This window comes from Prionailurus viverrinus, chromosome B1, assembly GCF_022837055.1.
Source record: "Prionailurus viverrinus isolate Anna chromosome B1, UM_Priviv_1.0, whole genome shotgun sequence".
In the NCBI taxonomy this organism is placed as follows: Eukaryota; Metazoa; Chordata; class Mammalia; order Carnivora; family Felidae; genus Prionailurus; species Prionailurus viverrinus.
In genome coordinates this window covers 1,239,714-1,259,475 of record NC_062564.1, presented here as the reverse complement: position 1 = coordinate 1,259,475, position 19,762 = coordinate 1,239,714, and the positions used below count along the sequence as shown (strand labels likewise).

Below are 19,762 nucleotides of genomic sequence, written 5' to 3'. Positions count from 1 at the left end.
ATATAAACATAAAATTGACTGTACCAGTGATTAGGGAGAGAGTAAGATGAAGCTTTTTCCCTTATATACAATCAGCTACACGGGGATCTCTTTTCTTCCATAAACCCATGGTTTGACTAGAGAAATACATCATCTTTATTAAAATCTGAATTTTAAAGATTCATCAAGTCACTGACAGCACTAGTAAGCAAATAAAATGGCATGAGGATCTCTCTCTTTTTTTTAAGTTAGCGTAAGGATTTAATTGCATTGGAATTCATTTATTCTTCCTGGCATTTATTCCTTCTGCCAACAGCACAGAAAGTAATTGAGTATTGACCACATTCAGGATCATGTAGGTGACCTGAAGAGCAGAGTCTCAGGAGTTCAGCGCATCGCGGTCAAGGATCACACCTCTCACCTCTGCTCTCTCAGTCACACAACTATAAGGCTCCAAGGGGTCATGCTGCTGTTTAATTTCTGTACATAAATAAATTGAGAGCCCTGAGGATTAAGTGTCTTGTGCAAGGTCATCCTGCCCTTTGGTGGCAGAGAAAGAACTAGAACACAGCACCTGCTCTGCTTGAGTGTGGCTCCTGTGAGAGACCTGGTGTGGGTATCTTCCAGAATGACCATGTCTGCTGCATTCTGGAATTGAAAAAGGCCATTAAAAATGACTGTTGACTAAGACAAATTATGAATCGTCATTGGTTTGTTCTGCAAGCAGTTTGATGAGTTCCCAACCCTGTCAACCTCCCAACACCCAGTTCAGAACCACATTAAATTAACTGAGATTCAAGAGAATTTTTCCCGCACAATTTTTATAACCCACCAGACATCTCTATTTGACTTTCTTTCTGTATTATTGGCCCTGGCAGCTTGGGGAGATGCTCACCTTAAATGAATTTGAGGCAGGGGACAAGGGTTGGGAGCAAACTGACCCTGACCACTGATTTGATGTGACCCCAGTGAGTTAGCTCTGCTGGTTCCTGTCCCTGAGTATTACAATGGTACACCCTGCCTGGAAGGCCCCCACATTTGGATACCTTTCACTACTGAGTTGAAGATTCACCTCTCTTATAATCATTTTTTATGATTCACCTGCTTCCTGATAAAGCTGGCCATTCCCTTTGGACACTAAAAATCTATAATGGTATATACTTATTTTATATATTTCTTGATATATGGATTTTTTCCTACAAAATCTCCCTACTCCATTACTTTCTGTATCCCTAGTGCTTAGTATAAAGTCTAGTGAAAACAGGTTGTCTGGATACCTGCAAAATAATAATAACACAAATTAAAGTTCCCAAACATTTGGTGAGGTGATCATATTTGCACAGATAGGTCTTCCCCTTCAGGATGGAAAGGAAACATATGATATGAATCACTCCTGTGTTCCAAAGATTCATTAAGAAAGCAACCACACTTTGAATTAACAATTATATTTCTATGACGTCTAGAATTTACCCCAAGGAAATAATCATGAATGAGCATACAGATAAAGCTATGAATATATTCATGAAGGTATAATTTATATTCATAAAAAGATTAGAAACAGCTTAAATTTTCATTAAAAGGGAATTAATCCAATAAATCACAGTGGACCAAGACAACGGAATAATACATAACCACTAAAAATGATATTTAGAAGCATATTTAATGTTATGGAATAGAGTTCACAATTCATAGCCAAGCAAAAATGCAGATAATAAGGAAAGATGTGTGGTATGATTCAGTAAACAAATACATCCATTCCTTGCCTAGGACATTCCTGAAAACCCTGCCACAAAGTGAAAAGCCATAAAAAGAAAACTTAATTTTATTCATTTTAATGAGCTAAAATTTTATCTTCTTCCAATCCAAGGTATACAAATAATTTTCACCTATAGAAAAACGTATCAATTAAAGGATCCAAACAAGTTTATGTTTGTCATAAATACTACAAAGTAAACCAACAAAATTGTGCCATAAAATGTAAGTGACACAGCTTGCTACATTCAACAATGTGGCCTTGCTCTGAGGGTGTGAGGGCATGCTTCTGTGGAAGGCGAGAGAATGTCAGAGAACCAAGCATCTGATATGCACCGTTTGGGCTCCCAGGTCTCCAGCACCTAAGATACACTTAAATTACAGCAAGAGAAACATGTTCAGGGCAAAATGAAGGACCAACATGTGTCAACAACACGGTCACACAGCAAGGGGAAGGGTCACAGCAAAGTGACCTCGGCACCCCTCCCTCCTCAGGATGCCCCAGCAAAGCTGTGCAGGCTCGCCGAGACGTGGCATGTGGGTCAGATCTGATCCACAAGCCACTGACCGTTACCGCTCCAAGTGAACCGACGTGTTAGTCCAAACTCTGATGTTGAAATATCACTTCTCTTAGTGTTTTGGGGGTGAAAAAGCAGTTGCGTGATTTTTTTTTAGAAGCTGTCAGAAAGAGATGCCACATTGCAAGAGCCACGGTGGTGGATGGTTGTTAATCAGAGCGTCGAAGTAAGAAGTCTGTGAATGCACACAGAGGAGAAGCCTGCACGTACCGGGTCCCGGGGGCAGTCAGATGATGGATGGTTTCTGTTTTCATTTCCCCTAGTTATATTTTATTGTTCTCTTTTGTAATAAGGCCAAAATAAAATGATGAGAAAAATAAAAAAACAGCATTTATATACGACAGATCTAAATTGATGGATGCTTCTAAAGAGTCATACTGATTTTTTACAAAAAGCATCTTGTATTTTAGTCCTTCTACAGTTCTCTAAAAATCTTTATTCTATATGGAATTTCCTTTGCTCTTCTCTTTTTGGATTGGGGGTAAAGCCCCAGAATGGCAGTCATCCACTCTGACCCTTTCCTTAGGAACTTATCATCAGCAGAGGCTTTGCATGACCTTTCTGGCCTCATGTCTCCATAAATATCTGACAAGGAAACATAATTTCATCCACATGAAAATGATGCTCTGATGACTTTCACGGCGCACGGAATTTAGAGTCTCACAGAGAAGCGAATCAGCGCTACTGTCCAGGCATCTCGGTGAGCGTGATGTCCACACTCTCCCTGCGGCATCTGGGGCACAGACCTATCACGGTGTTGCTTTTCTTGTTCCACATTTTCTGCCACAAGCTACAAAGTGTGCTTGCTTCTACCTGCTCCATGAGCTAGCACTCTGACTTGCAGCTGGCACTTTGCCTTTCGGAACCCATTTACTTACTGAAAACTGAGGGGTTTGGACCACGTGATCTTTAAGGTCCCCCCTCTCCCCCATCCTTAATACCATGACCAAATTATGTGTGTATGTATCACACCGCAGCTGCTTCTGTGTGATTCAGGAACATATCAGAGCCTGGTGTTGTAGTCAGAGGCCTCCAGATTCAGGTCTGATCTCTCACAGGTCCTGTAAGACTGAGCTGGCAACTTTACTGATGTATTTATGATGGCAAATAAGAAGTAAGCAGAGAGGAGCAAATCAAATAGATGGGCATTCTGACCACAATACAGCAGACAGCACCCAGTCGTGGCTGCTACAATTATCATTGCTGTAGAAGGAAGGAGTCATGGAAAATATTTAATAGAAGTTTTCTAAGGAAGAAATTAAAGAAATACAGAGAATTTTTAAGTTAGAAAATTAAGAGCAAGGGAGTTACTTCTCTGCTCTTGTCAGGAGACTGAATATTTGGTGTAAATTCTTAGTTTTAATTGAGCTGAATCACTGTTTTAAAAAATAAAAGTGGGCGCCTAGGTGGCTCAGTTGGGTCCGCCTCCGACATCAGCTTAGGTCATGATCTCATGGCCTGTGGGTTCGAGCCCCGCGTCGGGCTCTGTGCTGACAGCTCAGGGACTGGAGCCTGCTTCAGATTGTGTGTCTCCCTCTCTCTCTGCCCCTCCCCTGCTTTCTCTCTCTCTCTCTCTCTGTCAAAAATAAACAAACATCATAAATAAATAAATAAATAAATAAATAAATAAATAAATAAATAAATGTAAAAACAACTACCTCAGAAAATAAATCCAAAGACACTTATCCTATGTTTTATGTGTTTACAGATGTTGCGCTATTCCTGTTTACATGAGCATGTGTGTTTGTGTGTGTGTGTGTGTGTGTGTGTGTGTGTGTGTGTGTGCATGTTCAGCACGCTGACATTTGGGGAAAGAACAGTTCACTTTTAATCTACTCTCTTACATAAATTAAAACATAATTCAGAAATGCACTCTCCATAAATGTAAAAACACACGTAACTCATGTGGAGTGGGAAGTGACAAGCAGGGCTATCATGCTGGGGCACCACAGCCTAGTACATGACTTTGTCTCTCATACTTGAGAGCTGGCTGCTGACTGACGGGTTCCCAGCTGATTTCCAAACCAGAAGTTGTACTTATAAGTTGCTGCCCTAAACAGGAAGTTGTACTGATAAGCGTGCGCCCCACGCGGGAAGTTGTACTGATGAGTAGCCGCCTGAACCGGAAGTTGTACTGATGAGTATCTGCCCGGAACTGGACGTTGTACTGACTGGTGAGTACCTGCCCCAAACCAGAAGCTGTACTGATGAGTATCTGCCCCAAGCCGGAAGTTGTACTGATGAGTGCCTGCCCCGAACCGGAAGTTGCGCTGATTAGTATCTGGCCCACAGCCCAAGGTCAGAGCAGCCTCTCAGTCTCACACAAGGTATTAACAATTCATGGCAAGTTTCCCACTTGGAATCACATCCATGTCTCTCCAGCCTCATCTTTGAACAGAATCCTTTCTCCCTCACTGGGGATTCTACAGAACATCTATCTTAATTTCACATGCGGTATACATCCCAGCTCAGTACAAACAGCTTCTGAGTGGACACCTTCACACTGGCTGGAGAACCTGGATTAAATTCACATGAAGACCGATGCCTTTGTGCAGCGGACTCCAGCGTCCACGCAAAGCTAGGGTGCCTCCGGAAAGGATGGCGGAGCCATGGTGAGGCTGCGAGGCCAGCACGTCACCGCTCTCCCGCGCCACCTGCCCGCTTCCGTCTAAGCTTGCATCCACCCGTGGTGGCTGGATGGGCCGGTCCTCCACCTCAGGTGTAAACCTAGGTAAGTGGCACCAAGTATACTTAAAGCCAGAAGACCAGTCGAGCAAGATCAAGATGGGAGACCGTCCAGGACCCTGTGTGTCGCCACAAGCTGCGGCGCAGTGTGTGACACGGGAGCCCCTGATCAGTGCCTCACGCTCCCCAAGCAAGCACTGGGCAGGTTGGTGACTGCACAATCCAGGGAGCTTCCTGTTGCTGCCTGTTAGTCCTTGCCCGATTCCTCGGAACCGGAGTTAATCAGGATTTGGTGTTAGGGTGAAGTCCTGTCTCTAAACTCACCCAACTGTACCATCCAGCCTGGCAAGTCCCTTCCACGCATGCGCTGCCCCCCTCCCCCCCGCCCCCGCAGCTCTCCGGAGCTGTCATCTACTCATTTTTATCATAAGGGCTGGCCCTGAGTAGGAATCCAGAAGCAGAACCAAGGTCACTTCCCAGGGGCCAGGTGGATTTTGTCAGAGACAAAACCTGTAGCACTGAAACGTTGATAAACTGTGATTGTTCCTTCCACGTTTCCCTGGAAAGAGCAAGAGAGCTGTTCTTTTACCTTTTCATGGTCCTAAATCTCCATGAGAAATTGACAAAAATGGTGTATCCTTTTGTCCCTAAGGAATTTACAGACACTTCCAAAAGTTCTGCATATAGTTGTGGGCTTGTGACAGGCCTATGGCTCCTGGTCTGTCTTTAAGAGATGCAGGAAAAAAAATCTGCAGGGTGACATGGAAAGTCGCCCCCCCCCCAAACCTGAGTCCCACAGACCCCTCAAACCACAACACCATGCTTCCCAAGCCTTGTCTTCTTCTGGGGTCCAGCTCATCATTTATTTCAGACACTCTTCCCACATCCAGTGCTCATCATTTGATGACTCCTTCCCACAGTGACATTATTTACTTCTTCTCCGACACTACTATAACACAAAGTTTAAAATGTTATGGGATTTATACGATGCGCATGCCTTTCTTTCTCCACTAGACGTCATTGGTCTGAAGCCCTCGTCACCTGGCTCACCTCCCTCACACATCAGACACTCTCCATATATTGATCTACGTGAACTTAGCGCTTCAATGGCAAAACCTGGGAGGAAATGCTAATTGCACACATATGATACATCTTACATTGTATCTTAAACTGGGGTGTTTCAGTAGCATCTGTCATCACATTAACTTTCCCTTTTTCGCCTTGCAATACCTAAGTAACTATTTTAGAATTTGGGAAAATGGAGAATACCAACATCAGTATAATTTCATTGTTCAAGAGCAGTAAGAAGCGTGTCTGTTGGAAGAGCCATCTTAGGTCAGCTTTCTGTATATAAACCACTCAAATTTGTCAGCAGCAACGTGGAATCCATGTCAACGCTCTGGAACATTCCTCAATGTTGGTTTAGTTTGTCCCTCTAAGGACTGCTCTTAATTATATTCCCAAGAATTCCCACCGAATCATCCCCACAAAGACTCAAAATAAAATTTACATTTTGCTCAGGAGTCCTGAGCAATTTCTCAAGGCAAATCGTGACCCTGTTCTCTCTTCCTTCCAGTCGCCTCCCACCGTATACCTCTCCCAGTTCAAGCGCTCATGACGACAATGCTGAAGGGCTGGTACAAGGTCCACCCGTATGTGAAGATTCTCTACTTCTCTCTCCAGGCTTTAACAGAATCAGGATAATGCACCTGGGAAGTACCTACTCTGTACAATTCCCTGTGCTTTGCTCAGCGAGTCAATGGTGTGTTAGCCTGACCGCGAGTTCACAAATCTCCTCTGTGCTCCTACTAGGCACTAATGCAGACACTGCAGGTACAGTGACGTACCTATCGGCTGTGGGCTCTTAGTTTCCAACTGGGATGAGAAACTGTCATTGCAGACAGACAAGAAAGGTTTCTACAGCTATGTCTCACAAGACTCCTAAAATGTGAAAGACAAAAAAAGAGCCCTCCCTCTCTCTTCTGTTATCTCCTTACCCCAAAGTCCCTCTTTACCTTCTGAGCCAAAGAAGCCTGGCTAGAAATCATTCATATGCAAAGTCTGACTGCATGTGAGAACCACTTTTCGCAAGACCACATTGATTATCATTATCGCTACAATGCCACTACTGGTGTGCTTGTAACTATTACGACTATCGTTTTAATTCTTACGTTTTCTTTAGATGCATAGCCGGGCACGTCCCCAACACCTAGGATAATAATGCCTGGCAGACACCAATGCAAACCACAGAAATGGAATCAACAACTGAACAAAGAAGTAAGCAGCAAAATACAGCACACACCTCCCTGAGTCCCCACTCTGCACCAGGCACTATGCTCAACACTGTCATTTTCAGAACGGCCTTGCGATGAGGGTACCGTCTTACCCACTCTATACATGAGGACTTCAGACTCTGTGACGTTACATGATTTGTTCAAGGTCTGCAGGTTCTAAGGGGAGACAGCAAGATTTGCACAAAAATCTGTTTAGTTCTAGTTCTGTCTTCTTAACGTATGGTCTTTTTTAACCTCTTCACACATTTTCATTTGTACATTTCTCACTCGTTCATTTAATTGATAACTTTTTACTCCGGTAGCAGGTAATCTGCCAAAATTAACCATCGCGGACTTTGCAAAGATGTGGGGGAGGAACGTGAGTGGGCATAACAGGACGTGGCTCATCCCTCAACACAATTTTGAAAGACTGGTTCCCATCTGCCTTGTTCGCGTCACGTCTAATAATAAAACACAGAGTTTCGCTAAACAGCAGGTCAGTGATGCACAGCGTCATGGAAACCAACTTGTGCGTATGCAGAGCACCCAGAAAATAGCAGCCAGCCTCTGAAGGCAGACTTCACTGGGCAGGCATACACACATGTGCAGACACACAACTGTAAGACGCGGAGCGTTTCCGGGTGAGAACTCGTGCCCACGGGGTTGAGTGCTACTGAAAGCCCACACTCCGAATTAACAACAAATGCTGGGACAGGGGCTCCTGGTTCCTGCCGACTCCCTTTCTACCAGACTCAGAGCCTCGATCTCTCCCCAGAAACTCAGTAACCTTAGATAGAAGGCAGGAGTCCACATAGTAGACATGTATTTCAAAACTATGTTTTAGAGCAAAAGCAGTGATTTTGTATCTTACTCGTCGATAAAGTCTTGACAATGAATAACATATGCACTGAGGTGCCACACTGTGTGTCCACCTTTCCATACATTTCTAGCCTGACAGACGTGTTCTGACAAGTGTGACTTCTCCCGACCAAAGTCACCTTGCACGTACATCCAAGTAGCTGGTTCCCAGTGCTGTGCATCCGGCATCCCGGCCCACACACCACCGCCCATGTTGGGGAGTCGAGGCCCGCATAATTTATAAACTGTAAAACCACCCTTGCTCCCCAGGGGAAGGCTTTGTATGAGGGTCCTCTGTGAGCTGAGCTCAGAGGGGACGATGGCCTGTCTAAGGGAGAAACGGGGAAAGTCCATCATCTGTGGCATGTTTACAGGTGAGGCCGTTCCTGAAAACTCTCCCCAACCCAGGAACACATGGATTTTAAGATCTGCAAGTCCTTCCACACATGTCATTTCACGTGAGCCCCTCAAAAACCCCACCAAGAAGAACTGCGGCTCATTTCTTTTCAGAAAAAGGAGTCCTAGACCCAGCTTGCTTTTGTGCTTCCCAGACCACTGCCGGCCTTGCCACGGTGACCTCATCCTGGGCAAGCACCCTGCCCATGTCTGTGGGCCCTCAAAGCACGGGGCTGACGTCCAGACCCACAGCGAGCCGTGGGCCATCGGATGGGAGGCTGAGTTGGGCGGGGGGGGGGGGGGGGGACGCACACTAACTGCATGTCGGACGTTCCCCTCCGAGGCTGGCACACGGAGGCCGATGCTGCAAAATCCCCAGGCATTTATGATTCATGCGTAGCTAATGAGATGCAACAATCAGAGAGGAAAGCGAAATTAGGAATACATATCACTAATCATAACAAGGGCTTTCGGAGAAAATGGCTTCTCCTTTCTGTCAGCCACTTAAAAAGATGCGTGCTATCTAAAACCCAGTCACGTGTATGAGCTAGAACACGGGTGTGTGCAAGAGAGGTCGCCGGCCTGACCTCGGGCTCACGTCCCCTCCTTTGGAGACGCTGCGGACAGACAGGCTGGGTGACAGCCTGCCCAGCAGGAAGTGAGTCGGAGGCCCCAGAAGTTGAGGCCTGCTTGTATCAAGGGTCAGGACCCCTCTCAGGCCGACAGCAGGGCCGCACTGCAGAAGGGCGCATCTACACGGGCTGTTGGCCCACGAAGCTCTCCCAGCCCGCAGGCGCAAGGCACACAGATGCTTGTCCGTGGGCCGTGGTGGTACCCGCCAACCCAGAACGAGCCTCCCCACGGCATCCCCACCATGTTTGCCAGGGGCTAGCCTAAAGCACGTGGTTAGCCACTAGGGGAAAACGAGTAATATGCGGAGATAATATAACCTCTGTGTGGACACGTCGTTATCGGGACCAGGAGCCACTCAGCCTCTCATTCCTGGAGCTCCAGGAGCCGCAAGGGCTCTCTTAGGGACACGGGGCTAGAGGCAGACCAACCCAAGACACCGCGTGGGGGGTATTTCATGCCCACATCATGAGAGCATGGACGAGACTCCAACTTGACAACAAACTCTTCCTTTCCAACAGGCAACATCCCAACGTGGAAGATGAACGGCGGACCCTGTCCTCATGTGAAACTTCTCTCATTAGACCTTCTCCGGAACTGAAGACGACCTATTTTCAATTCCAGGGGGCTCCAGTCGGCTCGTCCTCTACGTCGGACTGCACATATTCCATCTGTACTTTCTCTTCCGAATATGCTTCAAAATGCAGCCAATAGTCATGAGTTTATCAACAAGAAAATAGACAGTACTTTACCTAAACATACTAAATCTGCAACCTGATATTTAAATTGGTCGGTGACCAGAAAGATAGAGCATTTACTTATTCCTTGAGCACATTAATGAGGTAAAATTGCTTCAGCGCCAGCTGAATGCCTGAATCTCAGATATTGAATAATCTAAAAAAAATAGAAATGTGCAAATTAGGGTTCATTTGTGCATTTTATATCATTCTGCATAAATGCATAATTGTGACCGAGTCTCAGACACCAGATGGTCTATGTAACTCATCCCCACGTTCACTCTATTTTATCATATTTAGTAGCTGTGGCTTCACCTCTGATTCTAAGCGCGGCTGACAAAACTGCCTCCGTGGGTAATGAGACCAGATATCGGAGTGGTCAGCTTTATGCATTTGGCTCAGAAACACACAACTGTGAAGTGCGCCCCCGGCTGTGGAGATGAGAACGACACGGCCCCTCTGCTCGTGGTGCCCCGTCACGGGCCCGAGGCACGTCAGGCTCCGACAGGCATCCGTGGAGAAGGACCTTGTATGGAGCATAAGACGAGGCACAACAGAGGGTGTCTGATGGGAAGGACGCGGGGCCTATCGCAGATGGTGCTGGGGCTGACCTTCAAGTCTGCTCCTGGACTTCTCTGTCTTTAATGAAAAGTATCACGTGCCCCTCTCCCCCCATCCACGCAAACCCTAACCTCTGCTAAGATAACAAACGTAGGCCACTCCTCGTGTCTTTCTCCATGTTCGCCTCACACATGCTCACGCACACACATATACACACACACACAGACACACTCACACGCACATGTGCATGCTCCTCGCACACTGCTCTCCTTCCTCTGCCCACTGCTCTGCAGAAACTCCTTCCACGTCCAGAATGAACTCACGGAGCCCTAAGTCCCCAGGTAGGGACCCAAAAACGGGTATGTGTTACCTGCCACAAACATGGGTGGAAAGGCACATTGTGGCATGTTTGAAAGACTCTGCACGTGGAGTGCACGCAGCGCACGATGAGGGATTCTGACAGCATCTGAAGCAGGAGACAATACAGTCTGACACGGGCTTTGGGAGCAGATGTTCACAGCTGGCTATAAACGCTGAGAGGGGAGTCTGGGTTCTCTGAGCGCTTGGAGACCCAGTGAGGGGACAGCAGAGACGCTGCTCCCTCCTTCACACCGTCCGCACCAAGAGAACGTGCTCCAAGTGAATCTGTGTCCATCTAGAAACCAAAAGGATCCTACATTTCTGCAAATACTTCCAATAAAAGCATGGTTGGTTGCATAGACACCTGCGGAAACAGTCACGAGTGTAGAACTGTGGCTGAACAAGAGTAAACTTCCTGAACGTGGCAGGAACCCCTTGGCAGACAGTAGGCAGCGTTCCCAATCAGGGTGCCTGGGCCACAGGACCCCCTCTGAGTGCTCGTCTGCTCTCACCTGGGTGATCAGCCCCCCAGCACGACCCTGTGCACGGAGACAAGGGCTCTACGACTGGGGTTTGGGTTTGTCACCTTCTCCTGGCGATCCCCAATTTATTTCATTGTTTTGCTTTACATATTTTGAATCTATTCTAAAGCAGATGATTGAGCTTCTTGGAGTATCTTTTTTTTTTAATTTTTTTTAACTGTTCATTCATTTTTGAGAGAAAGGGACAGAGTGTGAGCAGGGGAGGGGCAAGAGAGAGAGGGAGATACAATCTGAAGCTGGCTCCAGGCTCTGAGCTGTCAGCACACAGCCCGATGCGGGGCTCGAACTCACAAACCGCGAGATCACGACCTGAGCCGAAGTTGGACACTTAACTGACTGAGCCACCCAGGTGCCCTGGAGTGCGTATCCTTTTATCAGTAAGTAGTGACTTTATTTAAATCCTGGGTCATTTCCATCTTGTGTTTTGTGATATCAGAGCCTTTTTCCTTCTGTCTCTCCTCTCCTCTTATATTCCACTTTATACTGAGCATGTGGTGTTTTTCTGACCCCCGTTTATTTTCTCAGCAACTTTCAGGTGTTATCCAAAGCCATCCGGCATCCGTGTTGATGAGGAGAAGCCCCCTGGGAGTCTCTGCAGTGTAAGTCCTATAAGTCATCTATACATTCTCTTTGGGGACATTTAAGATTATTTGTCTCTTATACTCCAAAGTTTCACTTCATTGGATGTGCATGTGTTTCTATTTGCCTGGTTTAGCATTGGAAGTCTTCAGATCACAAAGGCGCAACGAATTTCTTCAGTCCTAAAAAAAAAGTCTCAGCCTTTACTTAAGAACAATGCCTGTCCTGTCGTCTTCATTCTCTTTAATTTCTCATTTAACTGCAGACACGTGTTTGGTTTCTCAGGCATCTTCAATCTTGTTTCATATCACCCTTTATGTTTTTATGTGACGTTCTGGGTAATACCTTTACCTCTGTTTTCTGGTTTGCTCATTCTCTGTTCAGCTCTGTCTAATCTGCTTTACAATAGATAGACACAGCAGTGAATTTAAATGACATTTCTTGTCTTTAGATATGCTGTTTGTTCTCTCCTCATTTTGTTGTACTAGGTGGTTATTTTATCAGGACTTCTGTTCCTTTTCAAAACCTGGTTAGTAATTGAAACACAGCCAGTATCTGTACAAGCCCACCCTTCTATCCTGTGTTCTCATCCCCTTAAGCTTTCTTTATGTGGGTTAAAATCGTTTTTTGTATGCTTGTTTATCTAAAGTGGTTTTTCTTGTTTGTTTTTAGGAAAGGGGGAGTCCCATGTTGTCAACGATTCCGTAGATAATTTGTGATTTTGATCCCACCGCGGCTCCCAGGTTCGGACAGAACCGTAACTGATTTGGGAACGATTTTCACATCTATTTCACCAAGTGGCCTTCTGTGGCACACAGGCGCGGGGGCTCGGATCTCACGTCCACGCCTGGAGTGTGCATTCCTTGCTGGTAACTTTATACTCTTCCCATGACCCTGGAACCGTGCTGGGCTTCCTCTATGCCTTCTAGGTCAGGGTTCTCTAGTCTTCTCTCACACGGGGAAACCTGTTGAGATTCTGCAGTTTCACTCTGGGGCAGGGTCCCAGCACCTGCACCCCACACCTGCCAGGCTGTTCTGCCTCCACCCATCCCAGCACCCCCTTTGGGTTTTATTTCTCGGGGGCTACTGCGGCTTGAGTCTTGCCTCTCCTCTGGTTTAAAAGTGTTTCTTATCTGGGGGCCCAGAGCTTTGTCTGCCTCCACTCAAGCTCAGGCGCACACCCAAAGCAGCTCTGACCTGCTGCACAGTTGGGTGTGTTTACGACACGACGAGAAGAGCTCCTGCCACCCTCCATCCTAACCTGGCGAGACCAACAGTTTTCCTTCTTGTATCCTCAACAGTATGTTCTGATTTGTACTAAAACACTAACCATTCGAAGGTCCCAGAACACAGATCGGCTGGAATGGAATTCTGTTTTCTCTCAAAAACCAGTTGAATTCTTCGGTTCCTAAGCAACGCTAATTTTTTCTCCAGTGCCTGGCACGTGTTCAGAACTTACTAAATGCTGGTTATCTTCCACAAACCTCCAAGAATAGCAATCAGAAAAGACCATTTTTACCCAAAGCATACAATTAAAGAGGTCTGATCTGCACACAAGACAGGGCAGCAGCTACAGGTGAGGCGCTGACACACTTGGCTTCCGTGAGTGCAGAGGTGGGGCCAAAACATTTCTTTTCAAACCTACGATGCCCCGGCCTTGAAAAGCAGCCTTCCTATTTTTCTCCAATTGTTGAGAGATCCCAAAATCTTAGGAAGATATCTACTCAATTACGGCGCAAAAACAGAATGGAAGTTTTACGGTGTTTGGAGTCATTTGGGAGACAAATCTTCAACACTTATATTAAAAAATCAAGAACAGGGGCGCCTGGGTGGCCCAGTTGGTTGAGCGTCCGACTTCAGCTCAGGTCATGATCTCACAGCTCATGAGTTCGAGCCCCACATCGGGCTCTGTGCTGACAGCTCAAAGCCTGGAGCCTGCATCGGATTCTGTGTCTCCCTCTCTCTCTGCCCCTAACCCACTCGCATTCTGTCTGTCTCTCTCAAAAATAAAATAAACATTTAAGAATAAATAAACAAATAAAAAATCAAGAACAGAATGCTAGTAAATCCAGGAAACATTTTCTACTTTTTCTTTGTCATGAGTGAGGAAGAGAAGAGGTAGCTTGTGTTCTGATGAGGGAGCCTGTGGTGGGCTGAGGAGAAAGTACAAGCTAGCCCCACCACCCCCACAGGTGGGATATGTGTGACATTCCTCAGGCTCTCCTGGCTGCCCAAGGACAAAAGAGAGGAAAGAAAACAAAGGATTAACCGATAGAGATCACAGTCATGCAGGACATGGGTCTCCATAGTTTACAAATATCTTAGTAAATTACAAGAAAAAGGCAATCTTATCAATAACCTAATCTCCAGAAACCTACAGACTCAGTTTCCTGGAGCCCCAACATCACCCTCCATAGTGATGTGGAAACAAAGGCAGAAGGAAATGGCAGATAAAACTAAATGTCCTTATAACCTGCAGCCCATTGATAGATACTTGGGGCCGGCAGAGCAAAATGTTTCTCCAGGAACTTAGCATGTCTTAATGCTAATCTCTGCTGGAGGGAAAACAACCTTAGCTTGACAATAACTAGGCATCTGGGATCCTGGGAGTCTTCTGTAATGTGTGAAAATCTCATTGCAAACTTCCCCTGGACTTTATTTCCATTAGTATATAACCAGCCTCTCTTCAGCGTCCCAGGGCAGCTCTTCCTGCCCACAGGTCCTGCCCCTGTGCTTTAATAAAATCATCTTTTTGCATCACAAATGTCTTCAAGAATTCTTTCTCTGGACCCCATCACCCCACCATCACCCCCAAACCTCATCAGGTTCCTTCTATTCGTAGTGAAATATAGTAGTCTGTATGTCTGTCCAAAATTCTAAAAGCAGTATGCAATTTGTGTCCTGAAATGATCAAAGTAGAAAACAAAACAGATTTTAAAAGAAAGTCTCTTATTTTGTGGGGTTTTTTTTTAATTTGAATTTTGCTCTGGGACCAGAATTTTTATAAACAACATTTTCCAAATAATCTACTATATATCGATGCCTCCATAAATGGTCTACTTTGGCTCTTAGGGCAAGTATCGCTAAAAGTCTTTCAGGCTAAAACCCATCCAAACGTTTTTGTAGCATTATTCCTTTGCACCAAATTTATATTAAGTAGCTCAATTTATTCCTTAGTTTTAATTGGGTTAAGTAATGTAGATGGAAGGCACTGTTATTCCATTGCAGGGGTCTCTAATCAGTCTTCCTAAACCCTTGTAGGCACCATTATCTGTCTTCCCATATCAGAAAATCCATTTGCTAGGAGAGCAAATTGAAGCATAAAAAAGTAAACAAACAGGCGTGTCCAGGAATTGACGTCTGTGGTTCTAGGCAACGTTCCCTGTGGTCTGGTTAAAAAGCAAGTGTTATCATGTGTCCGTCAATACAGTCTGAAAGGATCATATACTCTCCAAGTATTTTCCTGCATCAAACTGATGGGTTATATCACACGAAGCCCTCTGTCATGCTTGCAGCATCAACACAGACTGACCGCGTGATCTTGCCAGTTAAAGTGCAGTCACTCCCGTGTCTAAAGACAGCAGGAACCACTCAGAACATGATACAAATCGGGACAGTCTTACTACTCAAGGACTATCGCTAACTATTATAACAAGAATGCCCTTAGCAGATTCTAAACGTTGTTGGTTTTTTAAATTGGTCTCTAGTGTGGCAAAACACTATGGTCACCGTCTCCCCGCCCATGGCACGGTGAGTCTGGCTGAGTAAGGAGCCCCTGCACCTTCTTGCAGCCCCTCCTCGCAGCTTTCAGACTTGAACTGTCTGTATATTCTTGCTAGGAAGAAAGATACCCACAAGTAACAAGAAATTCCATTGAACATTTTCCTGTTGAGAACACAGTCATCCAAATTTCAGAAACCTCGCAAGGTAGAAAGTATAAGCAAATTTGCATACTGAAATTGTGGTCTACATTTCATGTACAATTACAAATGTATGTTCTCTGAGAAACAGGGATCCCCAGTTGTGGCATCCTCAGGTCTCCAGGACCCCGTCAACTTTGTTCCTAGTCTGGCAGCCTGACAGATATTATCATCTGAGACAATGCTAATTATTCAATCTGAACCCAAAGAACTAGCTTCCTCCAAGAGAACTAATCATTAAAATGCAAATAGGTGTTTCCCACTTCACTGGTTTAGCAGAGAAAGACCGTTAACAGCCTTCTGACAAGAAAGAGAGAAGCTTAATGAGTTGATGCCTTAACCTTGTGGATGGAATGAGCACCGTGCACCCGGATCTGACTGCGTTCTGCACCAGCCTCCGGCTCTGCTCCTTTCTGTGCAACAGCCTTTATGAGTTAACTCATAGAAGCTGCAAGAAATTACGGAACAAAAAAACTGATTTCTGATTCCACTCACTGCACTCAGGCAGCTCTCACTTAGACTAATTACTTAAACGACTTAAAAATGTATGAATATGCATGATAGTGCCTTTCAAAAAGTAAAGCCCAGCTGAGACCATGCCATCAAATCTTCCCTCCCTTTCTCTGATCTACGGATACCGTGCTTGCCTATCTGAGACGCTGATGGGCTGCAGAGACTGGGCTCGCAGAGGAGAAGGGGACAGGCGGCAGCCTGTCCCATGGCCCCACAGGCTCGGCCTCAGTCTCCCTGCCCCTCAGTCTCCTGGGGTTGGACAACTGGGATTGTTCTTTGAGTAAAGCAGGTCTTGTTTCACATCTACAGCTGGAGCTGCCCCCAGACTAAGGGCATATCTCTTCCCTCTTCTCCTGACATCGTGACACCTTGGGTGTGCATGGACAATGTCTGTAATGTGAACGTGAGGCAACAGCAGGCTGTGGGGGCACAGGGGCGACTGTCCAGGACGGGCAGACACAGGGCTGATGTCGGACAGGGTGGGGCTGGGACGCTCCAGGTGAAGGACCCCACCCCAGCCCGCAGTGCCGAAGGCCCCTGCGTGGAGGTCAGCCCCGGGGTCCCACGACCCGAGTGTCCACAGAAACACACAGACACCTTTCCCTGAGCGAGGACTCCCACCTTGATTCAACCGCACCCTTGGTTCAACACCACCTGGATTCAACCGCACCCTCCCACGTGAGCTCTACCGATTTGTGGCAACCGAAATCTGCTCTTTCAGGACAGCGTGAAGCAGCAAAGAGCTGAAGACCACAGGACGCACACAGACCGCAGACGACAGACACTGTGAACAGGGCCAAGCAGACGAGAAAGCATGACGCGGCGTGGACAAGCCACGAGGTATATCTCAGGGTTTCTCCAGAGCACGGAGCACACGGAAAACGTTCAGCAAAAAGCCGTATGTTGGGAGTGGGCAAAGGGAGTGCACAGGGAGCAGTCGCGCGACGCGCACGTTCCCGGCGTGGGAAAGACAACAGAAATTGTACGAGGAGAAGGAATAGAATCTCCGAATGCCGGAAGGACACAGACACGCTGGAGAACGTTGTCAGCACCCACCATGCCCTCAGCGCCTGGGAGAGGGGTCCTGGGAGAGCAGTCAGGAGGCAGCCGCTCTCATCAGGAATCTGCCCCGGAGGGCCCTCTGCGACCCCCGACTCTGACACCCGACTCTTCTGTGACCCTGGAAACACCAGGGGTCCAAAGTCGCGTGTTTTCTGTAACAGTGACACTTAAGACTTTACACTTTAACTTTGTCACGGCCGTATCTGTGCGTAATAAATTCCATAAACAACACAGCAAGAACTCTGAAAACTTAGCCATATCTCAACCACAAAACTGAAGAAACAAGAGTGTTTGATGGAATTTCCAAGTTAACCCAATATTCACTTTTTTTTTTCAGCTTGTGGGTAAAAATCTTCCCAGTGAATATGACTATGCTTACATAGCTCCGTGCACTTATCACAGTCACTTTGGGGTCGTGGACATACTTCAGAGGCCATCGTGAGGCTTCTGCAGTGCGCCAAGCGAGAAGTTACTGCTCTGACCCCGGAAATCAACCCCCCCCCCCATTAGCGGAGGTCCTGTGCTGACTACATTTTATTTTTTATTATGACACTGAAAAATGTGACAGATTTTGGCCTTAACAATTTTGGAAGATAGTTAAATCATATAACCAGGAGCTCTACTTGGAAAAGTATTGTAGACACATAAAATTCAAATTATCGTTCATTGTTTAATATTGCTGATCACCAGCAAAGTTCATGCTGTGTCTCTCAGATTTAGTCACTAATACTAAGGAATGGTTTTCCGAGGTCCTATTTCATAGGAGGCTCATCAGGACTTTTGCTAATATATTGAAAGCCAAGAAATACGTATTTCTAATGCTGGCATTTATTACCCGGAGAAACCGGATGAAAATCTCTAAATCCAAAACAAAAAGGAAAAATGCTGTAATTTGGTCGTGATTCCACTTTCCTAGGGAAATTACCTCCTCCCTACCCTCCTCCCATACACCACACAGATGATTTTATCCATTTTCCATCAAACACCTTGAAGAATGCTTCCAATTTGTAACACGCGCTTGGGCGCGCCTCACCGCCGTCTGTCACCGTCCAACACAACATATGAGCCACCGTGGAGCCCCCGCCATGCCCACGGGAGGCAGGGGTGGTACGGACGAGTACACTCACCTTCCGGCTCCCCGCAGAGGGTGCACTGGGATTCTGCAAACAGAAGAGAGAGAGAGAGAGAGAGAGGCCGTTACTGAGGGGTCTCCAGCTGGCGCCACAGGTTAAACGACAGAGCAATGACAGACCGCCCGCTGGAGAGACGGGTGCCGTCCAGCTGCGTCCACCTGCCTCACAGACATCGGTGGCCATCTCCACGCCCACAGCCAGCACGGCTCCCGCACCTGAGCAAACTCCGTTTTAGAGAAACTACCTTAGCAAATACTTCATATATTACATTTTAGCAGAATACTGATCTTTGTCATGTGCACATGCACACATTAAACATGTTTTCATGACTGTGTGTGACTCAACACAAATCACTTAGCTGAAATAAATGTTATGTTGTATCACCTAATTTAACATCTAAACCTTTACTATGATTACAACTCTTGTATCTGCTTCCAGGCACACACAATTATGAGCGAAAGGATGATACTATATCTCAGTAAAAACACGAAGCCTACAAGCACTGAGTGTCCTCACTGAGCAGGACCATGCCTCTGCGTCAGGCCCTGCAAAACACACCAAGACACTTGGGGGTTGTGGCATTCACGTAGGGAAATGACCATAACAAACACAATACAGTAAATGCAGGTGCAAATGGCTATAAGGTATTTGTCTTTTGGAGGAAGAGGTCAGACTTCGGCTCCAGGTCACTGTCCACCTTCCTGAGTAACTCTGGGCAGGTGACTCACCCCCGTGGCTCCAGAATGGGGACACTGGTATCCTCCACGCAGGGACGGGAGGGCTGAGTGACAAATGCGTTCATTCAGCCCATCAGGCACCGGGCACTCGGGGGAATGTGGCCTCCTTCCACTCCAACCCCAAGGAGCAGCAAAGGGCTCGTGGAAGAGACCGTCTGGGCTGAGTCGTGAAGGACACGTAGGATTTTCAGTAGAGAGGAATATAGCACAAGAGCATCCAAGTCAGAGGACAGGCTTGGGAGAAGGCAGACGGCCAGTGACGAGTGACAAGTCTGGCTGCAGGACAGGACAGGGCTGGCGGGCATCAGCATCAGATAAGTGGGGAGGAGACAGTTTGGGAAGGGAACTGAAAGTCATAAAAGGAGCGGAGAGGTTTTTTTTTTTCTTTTAATGTAAAATCAGGAGCCTGGAATGGTTTCTGAAGTGGGGAGTGTGGTGTGTGGTGTGTTCGTCAGTCTGTGGTAGGA

The 19,762-nt window shown here is 46.5% G+C and overlaps 1 protein-coding gene across 4 annotated transcripts in view; it reads right to left on the bottom strand.

Moving 5' to 3' along the window:
* Nucleotides 1-19,762, bottom strand: part of DLGAP2 (DLG associated protein 2) — a 617,576-nt gene that overhangs the window by 330,230 nt on the left and 267,584 nt on the right. For all 4 annotated transcript variants that reach the window (XM_047856904.1, XM_047856906.1, XM_047856907.1 and 1 more), the window contains exon 3: nt 18,553-18,585. In XM_047856904.1, coding sequence (XP_047712860.1) covers nt 18,553-18,585 — 33 coding nt within the window. The remainder of the gene's footprint in view (nt 1-18,552; nt 18,586-19,762) is intronic.